This window comes from Pinus tabuliformis, chromosome 7 (assembly GCF_031772625.1).
Source record: "Pinus tabuliformis cultivar Carrire ecotype Pingquan chromosome 7, CPIR1, whole genome shotgun sequence".
In the NCBI taxonomy this organism is placed as follows: Eukaryota; Viridiplantae; Streptophyta; class Pinopsida; order Pinales; family Pinaceae; genus Pinus; species Pinus tabuliformis.
The window spans coordinates 1,052,329,292-1,052,349,337 of NC_142293.1; the positions used below are offsets into that span (position 1 = coordinate 1,052,329,292).

General features: G+C 39.1%; 1 protein-coding gene across 1 annotated transcript in view; it reads right to left on the minus strand.

Moving 5' to 3' along the window:
• LOC149251276 (ketose-bisphosphate aldolase class-II family protein) overlaps nucleotides 1–20,046 on the minus strand; it is a 457,406-nt gene that overhangs the window by 354,740 nt on the left and 82,620 nt on the right. Inside the window, exons 6-8 of the mRNA XM_089459330.1 lie at nucleotides 19,505–19,578; nucleotides 19,246–19,300; nucleotides 19,057–19,105 (exon numbers count right to left, since the gene is read on the minus strand). Coding sequence (XP_089315456.1) covers nucleotides 19,057–19,105; nucleotides 19,246–19,300; nucleotides 19,505–19,578 — 178 coding nt within the window. The remainder of the gene's footprint in view (nucleotides 1–19,056; nucleotides 19,106–19,245; nucleotides 19,301–19,504; nucleotides 19,579–20,046) is intronic.

Here is a 20,046-nt window from a genome sequence, read left to right on the forward strand (position 1 = left end):
CTAATATAATAGACAGTGCTGGTTTACAGTCCACGGCATTTTATGATAGAAAATTGAGGTTTCTTTCAAACAGTCCAAAAAGTCAAAAAAAACTCACTACTTCACACAAGGAAGGAATCGATAGACTGAACTTTGTATAGCACCACAGATGGGTACTCCACAGCTGCACAAGATGACCCATTGAGGTTTCTAGGCACCCAGTCCTGTGTGTTTGGAGGAGAAAAATGCCCATTTGAAGTTTTATTTATACTTTCCATCAGATCCCAACTTGAATACAAATGCGTTGAAGAAATCCATGAGGTTCACTTGAGTGGAAAAGCAAAAAGGCAATTTTTTGAATTACTCAAGTGGAACTGAATCTTGACAGATGATCCTTCTCTAATTAGTGGAATGAAAAGAGGCTGTTCTACTCTAGTCTCTGATGCAAGCAATGTGTTAGAACATGTAACTAGGTTCAGTCTTCATAATGTCTCATGTAATCATGATTTTATGTATTTGATGTAAAGAGAAAAAGAAAATTTATTATTGTTATTTTGTAGCATGGGTTCATGCTATTTTATAGCATGGGTTTCATGCTCAAGGTCATTTTATTTATAGGTCAAACACCCATTGAGTGCTTCTAGGGCTTTGTCATAAAGTCTAGGAGTCGAAGATTCGTTGTCATATGTAAAAGACCCTATTGGGCATCTTGTATCATGTAAGAAGAATTTATGTAAGTCCAAATTGTGTCAGAAAGTCCCTCCAAGACGAAGTCGGCCTACAAGCAGTGACAAGTCAGCCTCATTAAGGCTGTTCAAGCTACAAGAAAGGTATATATAAGTGTGCCATTGACCTCATTTGTGGAACATATACATTCAAGAAAGAAGCAAGTTCGATCACCAAGAAAAGAAGCCTAATAGCCAATGAGAAAGAGGAAAAACAAAGAAAGGAAGAACGAGGTGTTCAAGGACTGTTTTAGGGCTACATCTTCTCACATGTGTGAGGAAACTAGGGCATCCTTCTGCTACAGCAAGACCGAAAAGTGCAGTCATCATAAAGGTTAAAGTTTGGGCTAAAAAGGAATCAGATTTGAAGGCTAAGTTATCAAGGAAGAAGAAACTCCCTAAGCGAAGGAAGAAGAGGACCAAACCTACCATATTCCACCCACATGTGCAAGCTAGGGTTTCTACAATTAGGCCGAAAATTGCAGTCACAAGTTGTAGGGCCGAAATTGAGGTCAAAAGAGAAGTAGCAGTAGTTTTGAAGCAAGTTTGATTTGGGTTGACTTTGTGAGAAATAACCTCATCAAGGAGAAGTTTGACTTGGTCTTGGAGGGGTCTTTGTCAAGATTCTTAGGTCTTGGAATTCATTATTTAAAGATTCTATAAGAAGAGAAGAATTCTTGTAGGTTTTCCTCTCAAGAGAAGAGGTTTTGGCCCTAGCTAGAAGTCTATATTTTGTGTCCTCTTGTCTCATTGATCTTCATAGTTTGGTAGTTGTTTGATGATAAAAACATAATAATAATCAAGTGAAGAAGAAGCTAATAACAAGTACATCAAGTTAAGTAAAAGAACATCACAAGCAGTTATAAAAGATAAGAGAAAATCCCCCTAATCCAACTGCCCTTGATTTCTCAAGACAATGAAAAAAATTTTGAATTAGAAGCCGGAGAACCCACAGTATTAACCATTTCTTTTATCAACGTTTCGAATCCCAATCGGGATCCATCATCAGGACAAACTTGAATGAAGAAAGAAGAAGAGCTCTAATTAGGGTTTAAATAGTTTTTAATAGAGATATGTCTGCTAGAATTTGTCGGCTGTTTGCTTGATTAAATCCTTTTCTTTTTTTTTCTTTTTTTTAATTAATTAATTAATTTTTTTTTATTAATGATATTTATTAATTAATTATTTATTTATTCAAAATTATATTAACATGTTTATTGCTTGAGTTAATATTCAGAATATATATATTAATAATAATAAGTGAGTAATTTTAATTTTTTATTTTTTTTAATATTAAAAATAACATTTAGTGTATTAATATATTACATATTTAAATATTAAATATTAACCTTAATAATAATATTAATGTATTAATAATGATTAATAACTAATAAATAATACTAATAATAAATAGTTATAATGATAATTAATATGTATTAATAATAACGATAATTAATAATTAATGATAATATTTATGTTTTAATAATAAATGATAATTTATAATGATAATATTAATGTCTTAATAATAAATGATAATTAATAACTAATAATTAATAATTAATAATATATAACTAATAATGAATAATAATAATAGTAATGTTTAATGCATTTATAGTAATAATTGATGATTAATAACTAATAATAGATAATTAATAACTAATAGTTAATAATATTAATGAATTAATAATAATTGATAATTAATACAAATAATTAATAATCATAAAAGTAAGCCAATGAATTAATAATTATTATTAATAATTAATACCTATTAATTATTAATTAATAGATAATTATTAATTATTAATTATTAACCAATAAGTATTAATAATTAATTAATAACTAATATTTATTAATAATATTAATTTTAGCAAGTTAATAATAACTAGTAATCTTACAATATTAAATTAATGTATTAACTCAACAATAGACCACCTTGTTACGCTTAGGATCATTGCGGAGGAATGTCGTAATGATAAATCCAATTTATTTTGTTGCTTTGTGGACTTTAGAAAGGCTTTCGATACGGTTCCTAGATACAACCTTTGGAATAGATTAGAAGAGCTAAAGGTTCCTCTCGAGTTGAGAGTTGCCACTATAAGGTTATACGAGAATGTAATTGCCAAGCTAAAGAGCAATGAAGGGTGGTCGAAAGATATTAAGTGTAACATCGGAGTTAAACAAGGTTGCCCCCTCTCCCCTACCCTATTTGGCATTTACATCGATAAGCTCGAAGGCTATTTAGAGGAAGCAGGATGTGATGGCACGATCTTAGCTAGGATAGTCGTCATCCTTCTTCTTTATGCTGACGATATTGTTCTTTTGGCAAGGTGCCCATCTGATCTTGATAAGCAACTCAGGCTTCTTAAGGATTTCTGCTCTACCATGGGTATGACTGTTAACACTGACAAAACAAAAGTTATGATTATCAAATCCAAGAAGGACACTTACGCTAATTTTATGTATGACAATAATAACTTGGAGGAAGTGTATTCTTACAAATACCTGGGAATTGATATTCATCACAAGCTCAACTGGAACCATAGCATTGAGAAAAGGATTAATGGGGGGTGGAAAGCTTACTTTGGTCTTGAAAATAATTGTAAAATAGCAAACCTTGTAATGTGGGATAAAAAGAAGTTCCTCTTTGAAACTTTAGTCACTCCTGTTATCTTATATGGCTGTGAGGTTTGGGGTTGCAGCATCTCTAGAGAATCATGGAGAAAGATTGAGCAAATCCAGAAGCGTTTTATAACTTATAACCTGAAAATTAAAAGTAATACACCCTATCCTATTCTCCTTATAGAAGTAGGTCTTTCCCATATTGAGAGCCTAGCTATGCTTAGGTTTCTGTTGTACAAGCACAAAATCAGTAACATAGACGATCATAGACTTCCTAAGCTAGCTTTAAATTCTAGCCAAAACCACCTAAGGCTCAATCGAGGGTGGCATAAAGACACAAGGGCCTGGTTAAACTATTGGGAGATCAACGAAAATGATGCATTGCAAAACATAAATAACATTAAAGATATTGTTACTTCTAAGTTCAAAGAAAAAATGTGGTGTGAGAAAGACTTAGCGGCTAAAAGAAAATCAAGTTAGTATAAGAAGGTCATCAACCCCACCCTAGAAGATCAAAAGTATCTCTCTATTTTAACTAGCTCAAAGAAGAAAATTAATATAGCAAAGATTGGAACGAATTCTCATGAGCTCCATAGTGAAACAGGTCGTTGGGCAGTTCCTAAAACGCCATGGACGGAAAGGATCTGCCATATATGTGAGAATAGGAACATCGAGGATGAAAACCACTTCCTCTTAGAGTGCCCCGCGTATAACCACATTAGATCTCAGTTTCACAATCTTTGTTACAATACTGACCTTCCTAGCCTTTTACAATGTCAAAATTATAGTGAGCTCGGGAGGCTTCTCTCCAAGCTTTTTGAGCATAGGAATAAAATCTTAAATCAAAATAGATAATTTGTTTCTTTAGGTCCGATAGACCATTATTTGGTCTCAGCGAACGTTAACCATCATCATCATCATCATCAATTAATAATAATATTAATGTTAATAATAATATTAATAATAATTAATTAATAATTAATAATAATATTAATAATAATTAATGATAATATTAATGTGTTACTAATAAATGATAATTAATAATTAATAATAATTAATAATAATTAATGATAATATTAATGTGTTAATAATAAATTATAATTAATAACTAATAATTAATAATTAATAATAAATAACTAATAATGAATAATAATAATAATAATAATAGTAATGTTTAATGCATTAATAGTAATAATTGATGATTAATAACTAATAATAGATAATTAATAACTAATAGTTAATAATATTAATGAATTAATAATAATTGATAATTAATACAAATGATTAATAATAATAAAAGTAAGCCAATGAATTAATAATAATTATTAATAAATACCTATTAATTATTAATTAATAGATAATTATTAATTATTAATTATTAACCAATAAGTATTAATAATTAATTAATAACTAATATTTATTAATAATATTAATTTTAGCGAGTTAATAATAACTAGTAATCTTACAATATTAAATTAACGTATTAATAATAATTAATAATTAATAATAATAAATAAAGTTAATGAATTAATAATAATTAATACTTAATAGCTAATAATTATGAATAATATTAACAATCTAGATAAAACCTAATAGAGAAGCAAGTAACCACTGATTGCTAGAAGGGGAAAGAGAAATTTACCTGTTAAGCTCTACCTGAGATGTAGTGTCGTTCTTAATCTTTCTGATTAAGGGAAGCCAGCTACCACTAATCTCAATACCATTGTCCCTGTTGAGATTATGTGGATGTTTGATGATTTCAAGAGCTTCTCTGATCTTCCGCTTGTGATGTTTATCTTCTCTGATAATTGCTTATGACTTCAAGGTGAATTGCATTGCCAAGAGTTATTTACAACCTAATTTTTTTAAATACATCTTATATTAACAAAAGAATATTCACAAGGATGTTGAAAATAAAAGAAGAAAGTTATATACAATGGCATCTTATATCCTCTTCCTTAGAGCTACTAAAGATGCAATAAAATCAGAATACGCTAGTGCATCTAAATCTTTGGCATCCTTAATCAAAAGAGTCATTGGCAGACAATTGCATACATACTGCCAAGAGTGACAAAAAGATTGGATTGAACTAACTTCATCAAAAAACACATACTAGCACTGTAACTTCCAGATGATAAATAAAGCAATAATATGAAGGGAGTCCCAACTGCCAAGGGATAAAGAACTGGGAACCAAAGGTCACCAAACAGCACTGCTCACCAATGAAGCTGACCTGGAAACAGAATTGAGTGCGTCATGTCCCCAATTTTTATTTTCTACATTAGAGGCAATTTTGTTAAGAGGAGACATTTCCGGTTTTGGGACTTAAGAGAAAAAGGGAAAATTGCAGCTCTAGTGGAATGTGGGGGCCACAAGAAATAGAAATTTGACCCAAGGAGAGAACTCACACTATTGGAGGAGAGAGAAAAGAAAAGGAAGTGTGAATTAGGAGAGAGAGAGTGGGGACCACAACGGGAGAAGAGGCCTCACTTTTGCCATCTTTGGTCATTTTACAATTTCAACATTAGTTCTCTTGAGTTGCTTAGCCAAGACAACCATGTTGTTCAGCACAAGGAATTTCCAAGCAGGAATTCCACACCCGCCTTCAGTGAACTTCAAGTGTCACGCTAGGGGAGTAAGGAGTCCATCTCAGAGTCTAATGTCCCTTCCTAAATTATTTTGGAACGGGGTTTACTTCTACATTTTGAGGGCCAATTTTGGTGAAGACGAGGCCCATTTTCTTTTTGATAGAAGACTTAGGAGTTAGAGACAAGTTAATTTTATTTTATTTGGTTTTGCTAATGATATGTGGGGACCACCAACATAAGAAATACGAACTCCCTAAGCCAGTGATTTGAAATGCATGAGAGGGAAGAAAATGCGAGAAGAAAGGCTCCACAAAAGTTATAAAAGGAAGGCAACACATTTCAATTGGTATTCTTGGCTTATCGATTTTGATTTTGTTGTTCGAGCTGTTTAGCAAGAGTTTTCCAAGCGAAGAACTCACCCTTACTTCAGGGGACTTCAAATGCCACCCTAGAGAGGTTCATCCATTATCACCCGGAGGAGATTTGTAGAGAGATTTCCAGCATTTGTATTCAATTCGCCCCAGCAATGCGTATTTCTAGAGGATGCAGTAGTGGATCTAGTGTGGCCATTGTATCATTTTTCCAAAGGGCTATTGCCGAGAGAAAATAGGAGAAGAAGGCTCAATAGATTTGTTGGCTACTGGGTGAGTTTGAGGTCTGGAAGTGGCAGCAATATTCAGGAGCGATTTTGCAGACTCTGTGGCCAGCGTAGAAAAGAGAAGTTGGGCATACGTGGGAGATAGAGTTTCAGCCATTGGGGCTATTGCTTGCTGGGAGAAATAAGGGAAGTATTGGTGGAGTTGATTGCTACAATTCAGGAGTGTCTAGGGAGGAATTTGCTGGTGGTTTGACAGAAACCGTGCTTCAATAGTTATTGGAGAGCGTAGGCCTTTTGGGGGTCGATTTTGGGAGGTCAAAATCAGGCCAAACCATTTCTGAGTTTTTGTGGGTTTTGCGTAAGGAGCATAGATATAAATTTGCAGAATTGTTTGAGCACCAGAGGTGGGGTCTTCAGCCATATCTTTGTAGGAGACAATGCAAAATTGTTGAAGACTACACACTGCCTTTGGGAGTCGATTTTGGGAGGTCAAAATCAAGCTAAACCATTTCTAGGTTTTTGTGGGTTTTTCCTGAGGAGCCTAGATATAAATTTGCGGAATTTTCCAAGCATCGAAGGTGATATTTTTAGCCATATCTTTGCAGCAAACAATGCAGAATTGTTGGGGACTGCGCAGTGCAGCAGTTGGTCAGTTGATTGTATCTCCGGGTTGTCATTGCTTCACCTGGGCTTTGCTCCGCTTGCCTTTCAAACAAGCCCAGGTGCATTCCTTCCATATTTTGTACTCTTGCACCAATTTATAATAAAATGGCTAAGTTGCTTCCATATTTCTAATTGTCCTGGGTGTTTACTAAAGTGTTTTAAAAAATTGTGGCGAAAATTGTTATCAGAGCATGATCTTGGCCCAGTTGTGGGTAACCAGTAAGATCATAGAAGGTTCGAGTATGTAGGCACAGTAACAGGTGAAACCATAGACAAACCCATGGCTCAAGAGAAATTCAGTGTGCAAAAATTCTGGGGTGGAATCCATTGGGGCAATGAGAGGTTGGCCTAGTTTAGGAGGGTGACAAACCAAACCCATATAGCAGAGACACTAGAGGTACACAGGCCGTGGGGGTGCAGCCATCTACAGCATGTGGGGTAAATCGACAGACTCAAGACACCAAATCTCCTCGAAAGGAGCAGACATGACAAGAACAGTTAGAGGGTGAGACTAGGAGGCCCTTCTACTAATGCAGACTTGGCTTTAGATATGAGGGGCTTGAGGAGGAGATTGAGCATGAGGCAAAGGACACGCGAGAGTGTGAGGACATTGGTATACTCAGTGTGGCACAGCAGTCACCATTGTTGGAGGCCTCTTTGATAGCACCAACTGACACCTTGGGGGAGAGAGTAGAGCATAAACCCATAGGGCCATCCATTAACGAGGTTCCAGGAGACACAGATATTTCCACTGTTGAGGATGTGACCTTCATTGTTGAGCTATCCATTAATGAGGTATTTGGGGTCGTGACCGATTTTTCAGGTGATAACAGCGCACAACAGGATGATGAGGTGTTGAGAGACATCACCACCCTTGATGAGGAGTCGATAGGTACAGAGGCACCCAGATCTACGACAGAGTTGCGGGATGACAGTCACCTACAACAACATGGAGAGCACATAGAGGGGCGTGAGCTAGTCATGGAGGGGCAGTTTGTGACTCATGTTGAGCCCATGGTGGAGGAGGATGAGCAGTCTTCTTTGGGGCCAACCACTGACTTAGAGCAGATAGATGCACAGACCGTCAACAGAGTTGCAGTACTTCCAAATAGTAGCTCTCTCTGGGCTTATATAGATGGGGCTTGCAACATTGCTAGACTACCTTTGCACCACGGAGAGAGAGATGCAGAGACCCCCCGACAAATTTTATGTGTTGACCAAGATGGTGAGTTGAGGCGACATGAGTTGCGTAGGGTGCAACACTCGTAGGATGGAGGGCTTGTTCTATGTGCTGGAGTTTGTGCATTCGATCCCTCTCTTAGGGTTGGATAGCGAGAGATTCTTAGTTGGTACCTGTTGGAGTGGGCTAGACTCATGGAGATTGTCGGATCCCTCTCTTAGGGTTGGATGGCGAGAGATTCTTAGTTGGTACCCGTTGGAGTGGGCTAGACTCATGGAGATTGTCGTAGTCCAAAGTGAAGCTCAGTGGGAGCTCTCAAACATTAAGGGCACTGGAGGCCCAGGTTGGCATTGGGATCCAGGAAAGGCTTCCTATCTGATATCAGACATGCGGGATGGCTATGGCATTGATGATGTAGTCAACCTAGTGCTTGAGAGCATGCATTCCTGAGGGGAGTTCCAGTTGACGCTAATGGCCAGGTGGTTTGTAAGCAGACTCCATTGGTTGTTTTGGCATGTTGGTTGCGCATGGGGCGCAAGATGATTAGCATTCTCTGGCAGGAGCTGGTTGGAGGAGGTGGCATGGGTAGGCCACCAAACCGGATATTGTATGGAGAGGATGTTCTCCCATTGAGGTTTAAGACTCAGGGGTCATAGAGGATCGACACAGCAAAGATATCCCCTCAAGCAAGAGTGGAGTTAGGGTGCTCATGTCTACCAGGATGGACAAGGAGACATGACGGGTGTCATGGTGGGATCACTAGCAGAGTGGCGGACACTTTGGCACATTCAGGATACCATATGTTACATGGTGGTATGACAGTAGGCAGTGGTAAGACTGCACAGAGTCAGGTCGTAGTGTCCATTGTAATATAAAGGGTGTGACCTGATGCATACAGACCCAATTTTAGGCCATTGCACCCAATGGTGTGTAGGGCTATGCAATGAGGAGCAGTGGCATACAGAAGAGCATGGAGATGCATGGTGGTATACCACAGCATGTCGGTTTACACTGTGGGGTAGGAGTGACTCACATCGCATTGAGAACATGCTGGGAGTGACAAGTGCAGTGACACAGGCAGGACACAAGATGGTACAGGATGATATAGTCGTAGTTGGGGGTATCCAGTGGTGTACAGGGACATGTTGCAGTGTACAGTGGCATGTCGAGGAGTGTGGTGGTACTTGGTGGTATGCATTGATACATGATGCGGCGTAGCGGGCTCTTTGAGTGTTGCCTCCAAGGAGACTTATGGATAGGGACAGTAGGCGTACCATTAGACGCAACTCACCTAGGATCGATGAGGACATTGTTGAGAATTTGGGGACACTATGTTTAGTGGAGGCAAGGCCTTGAGGTGGTTATCAGCAAATCCGAGGTAGGGAAAGGGTCATCGATAGAATTACTCTTGAGCATTCCGACAGGCTCTTGATCATAATCTTTGGGACAAACCCACCCATCATCCTCCAGTGTTGCTTATAGTCGTAGAGGGTTTGGTTGTTGCCCTTTGACACTCTCCATTTAGGCAGCTAGAAATGGGAGGCTCACCCTAGGCAGTTGGATAAGACACCGCGTGTCATGGGCCAAGAGGAGACTCTCCAGTTAAGACACATGGTAGGTGCATGAGTTGACGGTTACAGGCTTAGGGATAGTATGATTGATTGTCAAGGTAGCATATGTTCCACCCCTAGGCTCACACTTGGGGAGGTGCCCGAGAGGGAGTTACATGGTGCTTTTTCAGCTGGACAACTCGAGGCATTAGGTGAGCATGAGGTGCGAGGACGGTAGTTCTTGTTGGCAGGATGATACCTAGGCTTCCGGCAGTACCCGGGCACATCATCAGGAGCTGAGATAGCAGATCTCACTGTGTTATTTGGCAGGCATAAAGCACCTGGATATTTGCGGCACAGGTTCTTGATGCTTGGTGCCTACCTATTGGATACCTACAGGAGGCAGAGATGGAGCACAGAGGGGTCCCAATAGCTAGCAGCATATCACAGCGGAAGGTAGAGAGGATTGAGTGTTATGGACCTCCAATATGTTTATGGGATCCAGGGATTCAATGGATTGGTGGGATACTCCACTCCTCAGTGAGCATGGTATGGACAACAAGCGAACTAATTCATTCACGGGCCGACACATGGGGGATCACTAAAGCCCTCACCATAGGACAAGGCAGATTGTTTCTCAAGATTGGGACTAGCCATGGAGTGATAGACGTTGACACTTTTGAGTCGCTTTCGCAAGATTGGCCTAGCCTCGATCATCGCATTGTGAAAATTTCTAAAATGGAAATCCTACTGCAATCATTGATATGACTTCTTCTACTTATTACTTCAGAGATAAGTTATCTACTTTATTCTTACGGCAAGTATCGAAACATATTATACTGCAACCTTCACAATTAAAACATTGCAGAAATTAAATGTAAGTAAAATGTCAGCACATATACAAACACAATGACAATTATTTTTGGACAATTGTCCCTAGAAAAACCCAATGCGGGAAAACCGATGCAGCAGATGAGGGTTTTATTATTCTTCAGCAAAAATCAACATGTACAAAATTTCACCCTGTTGTATAGAACTGAGAAACATTTACAGACATTCCTGAACAAGTGTCTGACCCAAGAGAGAGGTTCCTTGACCCTATGTGTCTCCCTGGCTTGTCCAATGTCAATTTCTCTGACCTCTGGACTGGCCTGCGCAATGCCTGCATCACTCAAGCCAGTGCTGCCTCTCCCAGCGTCAATCTGCCCAACGTTGTTCCTTCTGCTGCTCTGTGTCTTTGTCCCTGTCTCCCTAACTGATGTTGAACCCTCTTTATCTCTCCTCCACCTGCAACTCTCCCTCTGAATCGATTTTCTCTTGCCAAACTTCGACCAGTGAGAAAATCGATTTCTCTTGGGCAACTAAGTATTTGCCTGGTGTATTTTCCAAATGACCCTCAAGTCCCTTCTTATATCTTCCTGTTGAGCAATCAACGGCCTAGATTAAAACATAATCAAAGGCTCAGATCGTTTTGACTTGATCCATGGCTTTTTCTAGAAGTTTCACCCCTGATTAGATTAATACCCATTAATATTTTAATTTTCCTAAGTTTAGACTTAGGAACCTCATTAAAAATATTAATTATTTTAATAAAATCACTTCTGTGTGGAATTTCCAAAACGCTTTTTGGGTTATTTGGAAAACCTATGCCCAATCCTCCCTGCAAAATTTCAGGCTTAGAACACATCCGATGCTACCCCAAATCAACACTCCCTCTTAGCGAGGAATGTGCTCTAGCAATATACTGCCTCTCTGCACACTGCTTTGACTCTGAAGCATCATCTCTGTGTTGTTGATGTCTGACATGCTGTCCATCAACTATTGCGTTGTTGTTGCTACTGTACTGTTGCCTTTGACACTACTACTGTCAATGCTACATCTGTACTGCAACTCCCTCTGCATCCATGCTCATGCTAGTCCTACCACACAACACTGCATCCTACTCCTGCTACTGAAACAGATTTTCAATCATACCCAACTACTCTCTAAACTGAGTAAACTTAGCTCTTCCGAGAGCCTTAAGAGTATATCAGCCGCCTGCTCTCTTGTGGGAACATATTGTAGTTGTACTACCCCACGCTGAACACATTCTCTGATAAAGTGACAATGGATATCTAAATGTTTCGACCGATCATGAAATACTCAATTCTGAGAGAGTTTTATGCAACTTTGATTATCGCAGTGAACCTTGGTCACCTCCATCCTTTTCCTGAATAGGATCACAAGCAATTTTCTTAGCCATATAGCTACGCATGTAGTTGTGCTAGCTGCCATGTATTCAGGATCTGTTGAACTCAGTGCTATCGATTTCTGCTTCCTGCTGCACCAAGATATCATCCCTGATCCAACACTGAAGCAGTACCCAGAGGTACTTTTTCGGTCTACTGAATTACCCGCCCAATCTGCATCGGTGAACCCATTCAAGCTGATATCGTCTCCTCTAGAGTACTTCAACCCATATCCGACAGTTCCTCGAACATATCCAAGCATGTGTCTAGCTGTTGCCCAATGCAGCTTTTTTGGTTCCACCATGAACTGACTAAGAGTGTTAACTGCAAAACAAATGTTTGGCCTAGTTTTGACCAGATACATAAGCAACCCAATGAGTTGTCTGTACAAGGTGGGATCTACTTCTTTATCCTCTGATGCATCTATTTTCTTCCAGTCGGTGATCATGGGAGTAGCCATGGGTCGACAATATTGCATTATGGATATCTTCAGAATTCCTGTAGCATATCTTCCTTGACCAAGGAAGATCTCCCCATTCTTCTGCCAAACTTCCAACCCCAAAAAATAATGCATCAACGCCAAGTCCTTCATGTCGAATTTGATTTCTAGATTCTTCTTACAATCCTGGATGAGCCTAGATGATCCAGTTAGAAATAGGTCATCTACATATAGTACCAAAATAAGTGGCTCATTCTCTACCAGTAAATAGTAGAGATTGGGATCAGCATCACTCTTGACAAATCCCAACTGTTGCAAGTAACTATCAATTCGACCATACCATGCTCTAGGTGCCTTCTTGAGCCCGTACAGGGCTTTCTTTAACCTGCAAACATGAGGCTTCTTCTTATGAGTTTCGAAGCCTTCGAGTTGTTCTATATACACCTCTTCTTCTATCACCCTGCTCAAGAATGTTGTCTTGACGTCCATCTGGTGAATCTCCCATCCCATTGGAGTTGCTAGGGATATAAGAGATCTGATAGAGGTGTAACGAGCAACTGGGGCAAAGGTCTCTTCGTAGTCTATCCCTTCTTTCTGAGCATACCCCTTTGCCACTAACCTTGCCTTGTACTTCTCTATGCTATCGTTTGCGGCATACTTGATCTTGTACATCCATCACAAACCTACAACTGATCTATTTTCCGGTCTAGGTACTACTTTCCAAACATCATTTGTCATGATGGATTAATACTCTTCCACCATGGCATCCACCCACACTTGGTGTTGAACAGCTTCCTGAAAGCTAGAGGGTTCTCCAACCTGAGCTACCAATGCTTGGTATCTATCTGGTTGTCTGTGTTGCCTCTTCTCGGCTCTAGGAGCTCCAACAAACTCCTCTGCATCCCTCAGTGTCTGTCGCACTTCTCTGCTCGTTCTACCACTGGTGGTGGGAGGTTCAACCAATTCTTCCTCCTCACTTTGTTGTTTCGTCTGTTGAGAAGCATCTGCATTTCCTCCCTCTGAGGAAATATTGGTACTAGTCACTGTACTTGTCCCAGGTGTATGCTCTCTTGCCTGTCCTTCTTGTCACCCTTGCTGCTCTTGGACTAACGGAACATCTCCTGATTGATCTTTTGCAGGCATTTCACGAGATTTCCTGAAAGTTATATCTTCCATGAACTTTGCATCTCGTCTTACTACAATCTTCCTGCTACCTGGAATGTAGATTCTATATGCCTTTGAGGTCTCGTTGTATCCTACGAGATACCCCTTCTCTGCAGTTTGATCCAATTTGCTATGCTTCTCGTCTGGAATGTGGCAATAAGCCACGCTTCTGAATATCCTAAGATGACTAACTTCTGGCTTCTTCCCTGTGAATACTCCTTCGGGCGTTCTCTTCCCCAATGTTTTATGAGGAGTTCTATTCTGAATATATATTGTCGTGTTGCAAGATTCTGCCCATAGATACTTAGGTAGATCCTAATCATACAACATGGCCTTGGCTGCCCCAACAATAGTTCGGTTCTTCTGTTCTACCATTCCATTCTGCTCCGGATTATATGGAGCTGTCCACTCTCTTTTGATGCCCTCCTCCTTTGAGCAGAAATCTATGAAATCCTTGTCTGTAGATTCTCCACCGTTATCTAAACACAATACCTTTATCTTTTTCCCTGTCTTATTTTCAACAAGAGCCTTGAACTCTAGGAAATGATGAAAGACCTCATCCTTGGTCTTTAAGAAATGAATCCAGGTTTTTCTGGAGTGATCATCGATAAAAGTGACGAAGTATTCACCACTACTAAGAGCCCTTGTGGATATAGGACCGCAGATATCTGAGTGTATTAATCCTAACACATCCCTTACTCTATTGTTACTTCTGGGAAAAGTTGCTTTAGCATACTTTCCTAGTACACATCCTCTGCATAAGTCATCATGTTCATTGCTTAGAACTAGTACCCCTATAATAGTCTCTTTGAGCATCCTCAGTGCTCCATGGTGTAAGTGCCCCATTGGCTTATGCCATAATTCATTTTACTCCTTCTCACCATTATAGTTGTTGTCTATCAGTGCCATTGGCAATTCGAGCTACAACCTATACAGCTTGTTGCTTCGAACCCCAATTTGCTTCTTCCTCTTCCAGCCTGGATGCTAAAGGTATACTTTCTTTCCGACGAAGTATACATCATATCCCTTATCTTGTAACTGGGACACTGAAATTAGATTCATCACTAATCCTGGCACATGTAGAACATTTGTGGCTCAGATGTCGGTCCTTTCTTCCGTCTAAAAAGCTATGGTGCCTCTCCCTACAGGAGTACACTTCATTATGTTTCCCGTAGTTGTTTGGAAATCCATTTGTTCTTCTTGATAGCTCAAGAAATGTTCTCGTACTCCAGTCATGTGAGTTGAAGACCCGCTATCAATGTACCAAACATCCACTAATGCTGAATTAGATAAGCATGTGAATTCTTCATCTAATCTGGTAGACAAATCTTGCATATTTTGAGTATCCATATTGTGCCAATTTCTGACGCTAACCTATCCCAGCAACTGCTGTAGGAAAAAGTTGTCTCTTCCTTGCTGAGTCTTCTACTGCATTGTTCTTTCTACCACTGATAAATTTCGACTGGAAAAGACTTACCTCTCTATCGACTCACTCAGAGAGAGTTTTTCCATGAAATCCAATCTCTTTGGTTTGAACTGCTCAATCCTCTAGGAAATTCGAATTTCTACCCTTGTAGGGATTTCAAATTCCTTTCCTTTCTCAGCGTTGGATCTTCCAGCTTTCCTCTTCTACTTCCCTGTAGCTCTGATACCATTTGAAATTTTCTAAAATGGAAATCCTACTGCAGTGATTAATATGACTTCCTCTATTTATTACTTCAAAGATAAGTTATCTACTATATTCTTACGGCAAATATCGAAACATATTCTACTGCAGCCTTCACAATTAAAACATTGCAGAAATTAAATGTAAGTAAAATGTCGGCACATATACAAACACAATGACACAGTTATTTTTGGACAATTGTCCCCGGAAAAACCCAATGTGGGAAAACTGGTGCAACAGATGAGGGTTTTATTATTCTTCAGCAAAAATCAACATGTACAAAATTTCACCCAGTAGTATAGAACTGAGAAATATTTACAGACGTTCCTGAACAAGTGTCTGACCCGAGAGAGAGGTTCCTTGACCCTCTGTGTCTCCCTGGCTTGCCCAACGTCAATTTCTCTGGCATCTAGGCTGGCCTGCACAATGCCTGTATCACTCAAGCCAACGCTACGTCAATCTGCCCAGCGTTGTTCCTTCTGCTGCTCTATGTCTTCGTCCCTGTCTCCCTGACTTATGCTGAGCCCACTCTGTCTCTCCTCCACCTGCAACTCTCCCTATGAATCGATTTTCTCTTGCCAAACTTTGACCAGTGAGAAAATCGATTTCTCTTGGGCAACTGAGTATCTGTCTGGTGTATTTTCCAAATGACCCTAAAGTCCCTTCTGATATCTTCCTGTTGAGCAATCAACGGCCTAGATTAAAACATAATCGAAGGCTCAAATCGTTTTGACTTGATCCATGGCTTTTTCCAGAAGTTTCACCCCTGATTAAATTAATACCCATTAAGATTTTAATTTTCCTTAGTTTAGACTTAGGAACCCCATTAAAAATATTAATTATTTTAATAAAATCACTTCTTGGTGGAATTTCCCAAAACGCTTTATGGGTTCTTTGGAATACCTGTGCTCAAGCCTCCGTGCAAAATTTGAGGCTTAGAGCACATCCGATGCTACCCCAAATCAACACGCATAGATTATGTCCGAGAGTTATGGGAGAGGAGGCTCTGGCACGAGCATGCTAGGCAGTGAGTCATGACCAGAGTGTCACGATGTCATCTGGATAGTTTCCTTTTGCGATGGACAAGGAACTCTAGCATAACAGGGCTAAGCAGTTCAGCTACCCGTAGAGGTGAGTTGGTTTCTACACGGGAGGGTCATCCAGATCTTCCATTTGGTTTTAGTGATTCGTTGATGGTGTGGGGAAGTTCACCAGTGTGGAAGGGGGATCGATAGGAGGAGATCAAGGGAGACCCGGGTAGAGGAGGGTTCAATCCCACCAAGATTGGATTGGATCTTCAGGAGTTTACTCTTGTAGTACATGAGATGGACTACTCAGTAGGGAAATTTCATGGGGAGTTGGGCAGAGTCCTACATTATCATGATGCTCTACTTATTGCTAGTATGCAGAGGGCTTTTGGTACCTGTATCTGGTTGGATAGCGAGTGGAGCAAGGTGTGCTTCACATTGATTAGGATGGCTTGGGATCCTGGTATCGAGGGATTCCTTCATGTCAGGACAGTGCTGAGATTGGGGATGACTCAATGGTACATTTGGGACCCTGGTATTATTGGTGGTTACAGTGGTGATCAACAGTCAGAGAGGGCACTTGTTTAGGTATTGCTTGAGGACAAGCAATTTTTGGCGGGGAGGACTGTAATGTCCCTTCCTAAATTATTTTGGAACAAAATTTATTTCTACATTTTGGGGGCCAATTTTGGTGAAGACAGGGCCAATTTGCTTTTTGATAGAAAACTTAGGAGTTAGAGGCAAGTTAATTTTATTTTATTTGGTTTTGTTAATGATATGTGGGGACCACACACATAAGAAATACGCACTCCTTAAGCCAATGATTCGAAATTGTTAAATTTGGCAACTAGGGCCAAAGTCTACCTTAGACAATTCATATGATGAAGTTGATATTTTTTATTGGATTCCTCTTACCAAGAGGTGTAGGATTGATCTAAAGATCATCTCATTTTGACATGTACAAATGGAATTATGAATTCATTTCGTTTATGGACAAATTGTCAAAGTCGGCCAGCAAATTAATGTAGGCTAAAAAGCCCAAAAGACATGTCTTTTCATCCTCAACGTTGCATATAAATAGAAGGTGCATCTACCTCATTTGAACATCATTCATTCTCACACATATCTCTCTCTCCTCATCTGATTAGGTCGTACAACTTCAAGACAGCCTTCTTCTCCTCCACACGTGCGAAGGGTTGACTGAGATTTTTTGTTTCTAGCGTTGAACAAGGTGCAGGAAGTTTGACCAGTGTTGACCGGGAAGCGTTGACCTTGTTTGATTGCGATTTTTGTGGAATTATTTCTGTTTGAGAAGGCCGCATTTCTCGGCACATAAATCGAGGCATTCTGAGTTGTTTGACCAGCATTGACCACAGCAAGTTTGACCGCAAGTTTGACTCTGCGTTGACCAAGTTTGATTGATATTTTTGGGGTTGTTTTGGGCTGATTCGGACTATCCTTGGAGGCCGAGTTGATTGGGTTTGACTGAGCTGATTTGGAGGAAGATTTCTGCTAAGTTGACCAGCGTTGACTTGCTGGTTAGGACATCCTGTGGACTGCAGTTTGACTGGACAGATTTGACAGTGTTTGGGCAAGTGAATTTTGGATATTGTACTCTCTCTCTGCTGAATTTTTGAAGAATAATAAAAAGACTTGATCAAAGGGTTTCCCCACATTGAGGTTTTTCCGTAGCATCCGCCAAATATTGTGTCCTCTTGTCTTGGCTTGTCTTCTCCTTTTTGGCATTCGCCCGATGCTTCGCTTCTGAAAAACACTAATATGTTGCTCCCGCTTCATGCAATCTCATATATATATATATATATATATATATATATATCCTGCCAAGATGCTTCACTTCTGAAGATTTCTGGAAAATGATACTCCAGACGCTTCGCTTCTGAAAAATGCTCATATGTTGCTCCCACTTCATGAAACCTTGATATACACCAACCAGTGGCCATTAGAGGGATGTTGGAGGAACTTAGTGGCAAACAAGCCATTGCCTTTCCCATAAAATGAAGGGAATCACTAGCTAGTTTCTAGATTTGTCATCGTAGATGACTCGTAACATTGAGATACATTTATATATATATATATGTTATGTCATTTGTAATGGTTGTTCACTTTTGAGTCTTTAATTGGATAGCTATCAGGATGCAATGGCAACTTTGATGAATTACTTATTATTTGCAATCCAGTACATCATGTATATCGGTATTTTTCCAATATTTATGCACCAATGTACTTGATGTTGCTGTTGGTTTCTACTTCAATAAACTGAAAAAAAATGAATTGATCTTGTATTTTTAATGCTGGCCACAGTTTGTTTATTTTTACAATGTCTCAATGTGTATGGACCCTTGGTGATTTTTTGCCAATGCCGATTTTTTCACCAATGGTACAAACTGTCGATTGGGGCTGAGATAGAGAACAATCTGTAAATAATTATGATGTTCTCAATTTAGGTTTATATTTTACAAGGCCTTTCAAGGTCAACAAGTTTCTCTTCCAGTATCAATTTTGTGAAAAAAAAAAAATCAAGATATTAGTACTCAGCAGAACAATAATCTGAACTTTTAACTTGCTAGGAACTTAAAATGACGGAAGCAGGATCAGATGCTTTACAGACCTGCCAGCACCTATTCCACCCTCGACAATAAAAAGCTTCTCACTCATTGCTGTTCAGGAAAGATGAATAAACCAGTCAGATTGGAATCAGCGCAAACAATAAACAAATTTTAATTTCAAGCAATTTTGAAAGTTAAATATATAATCAGTTATTACTCTGCAAATGCAATATAACAAGCTTGCAACTTACCAGAGAGTGCAGGCCTTGCCTTTTCTAAAGCTTCAGATGTTCCGGAGGGCATTATCTGAATCATTTAAATAAATGATGCTTGTAAAAAATCTACTACATAAAATGACATTAGATAGTAATCAAGTCCATTCCACAAGTAACAGGCAAAGGACAGAAAACAATGAAAAATTACCAAATCCATATTCACTCAAAGACATAGCCAAGTTATGCATTTAGGAGGTGCCAAAAGGGAATGAATATATTTTGTGATGTATCATACCGTTAGTCCTCCACTTGCAGCTCGAGCAGAACCTCCAGATACTGGTGCATCTACAAGTAAAATATTCTTCTCCGCTGTACATTGCCAAAAGGGATGTTGCGAATGGAATTTTCCACAGTTGCAAATTTAAATAAAGATAAAAATAAAAATAAGACAATCATATTAATGTCCAAATGACCACAAAAGCAGGTCAGTGGAACTGCTGAGTATAATAGTGCCGATACATAGTGGGAGCATGGAATACGGCTTCTAAATGAGACATTGATACAAATTATATTGTGCATACGATCATAACAATTGAAACAGGTAGGAAAGAACTTAAAAGCAATAGCTATGATCCAAGTCACCATGTACACCAAATTTCAAGGAAAATTTATGAAATTAGAAAATACAATGAGCGAACAAATAAATACCATGAGAAATGACCTACTTTTGTTTGCAATCATTTGTTGGAAAATAATACAATTATCGCATCTTATCAGCGGACAAAATCTATTAAATTTGTATATATTTTTGTATTACTAAGTAAAAAAAGAAAAACC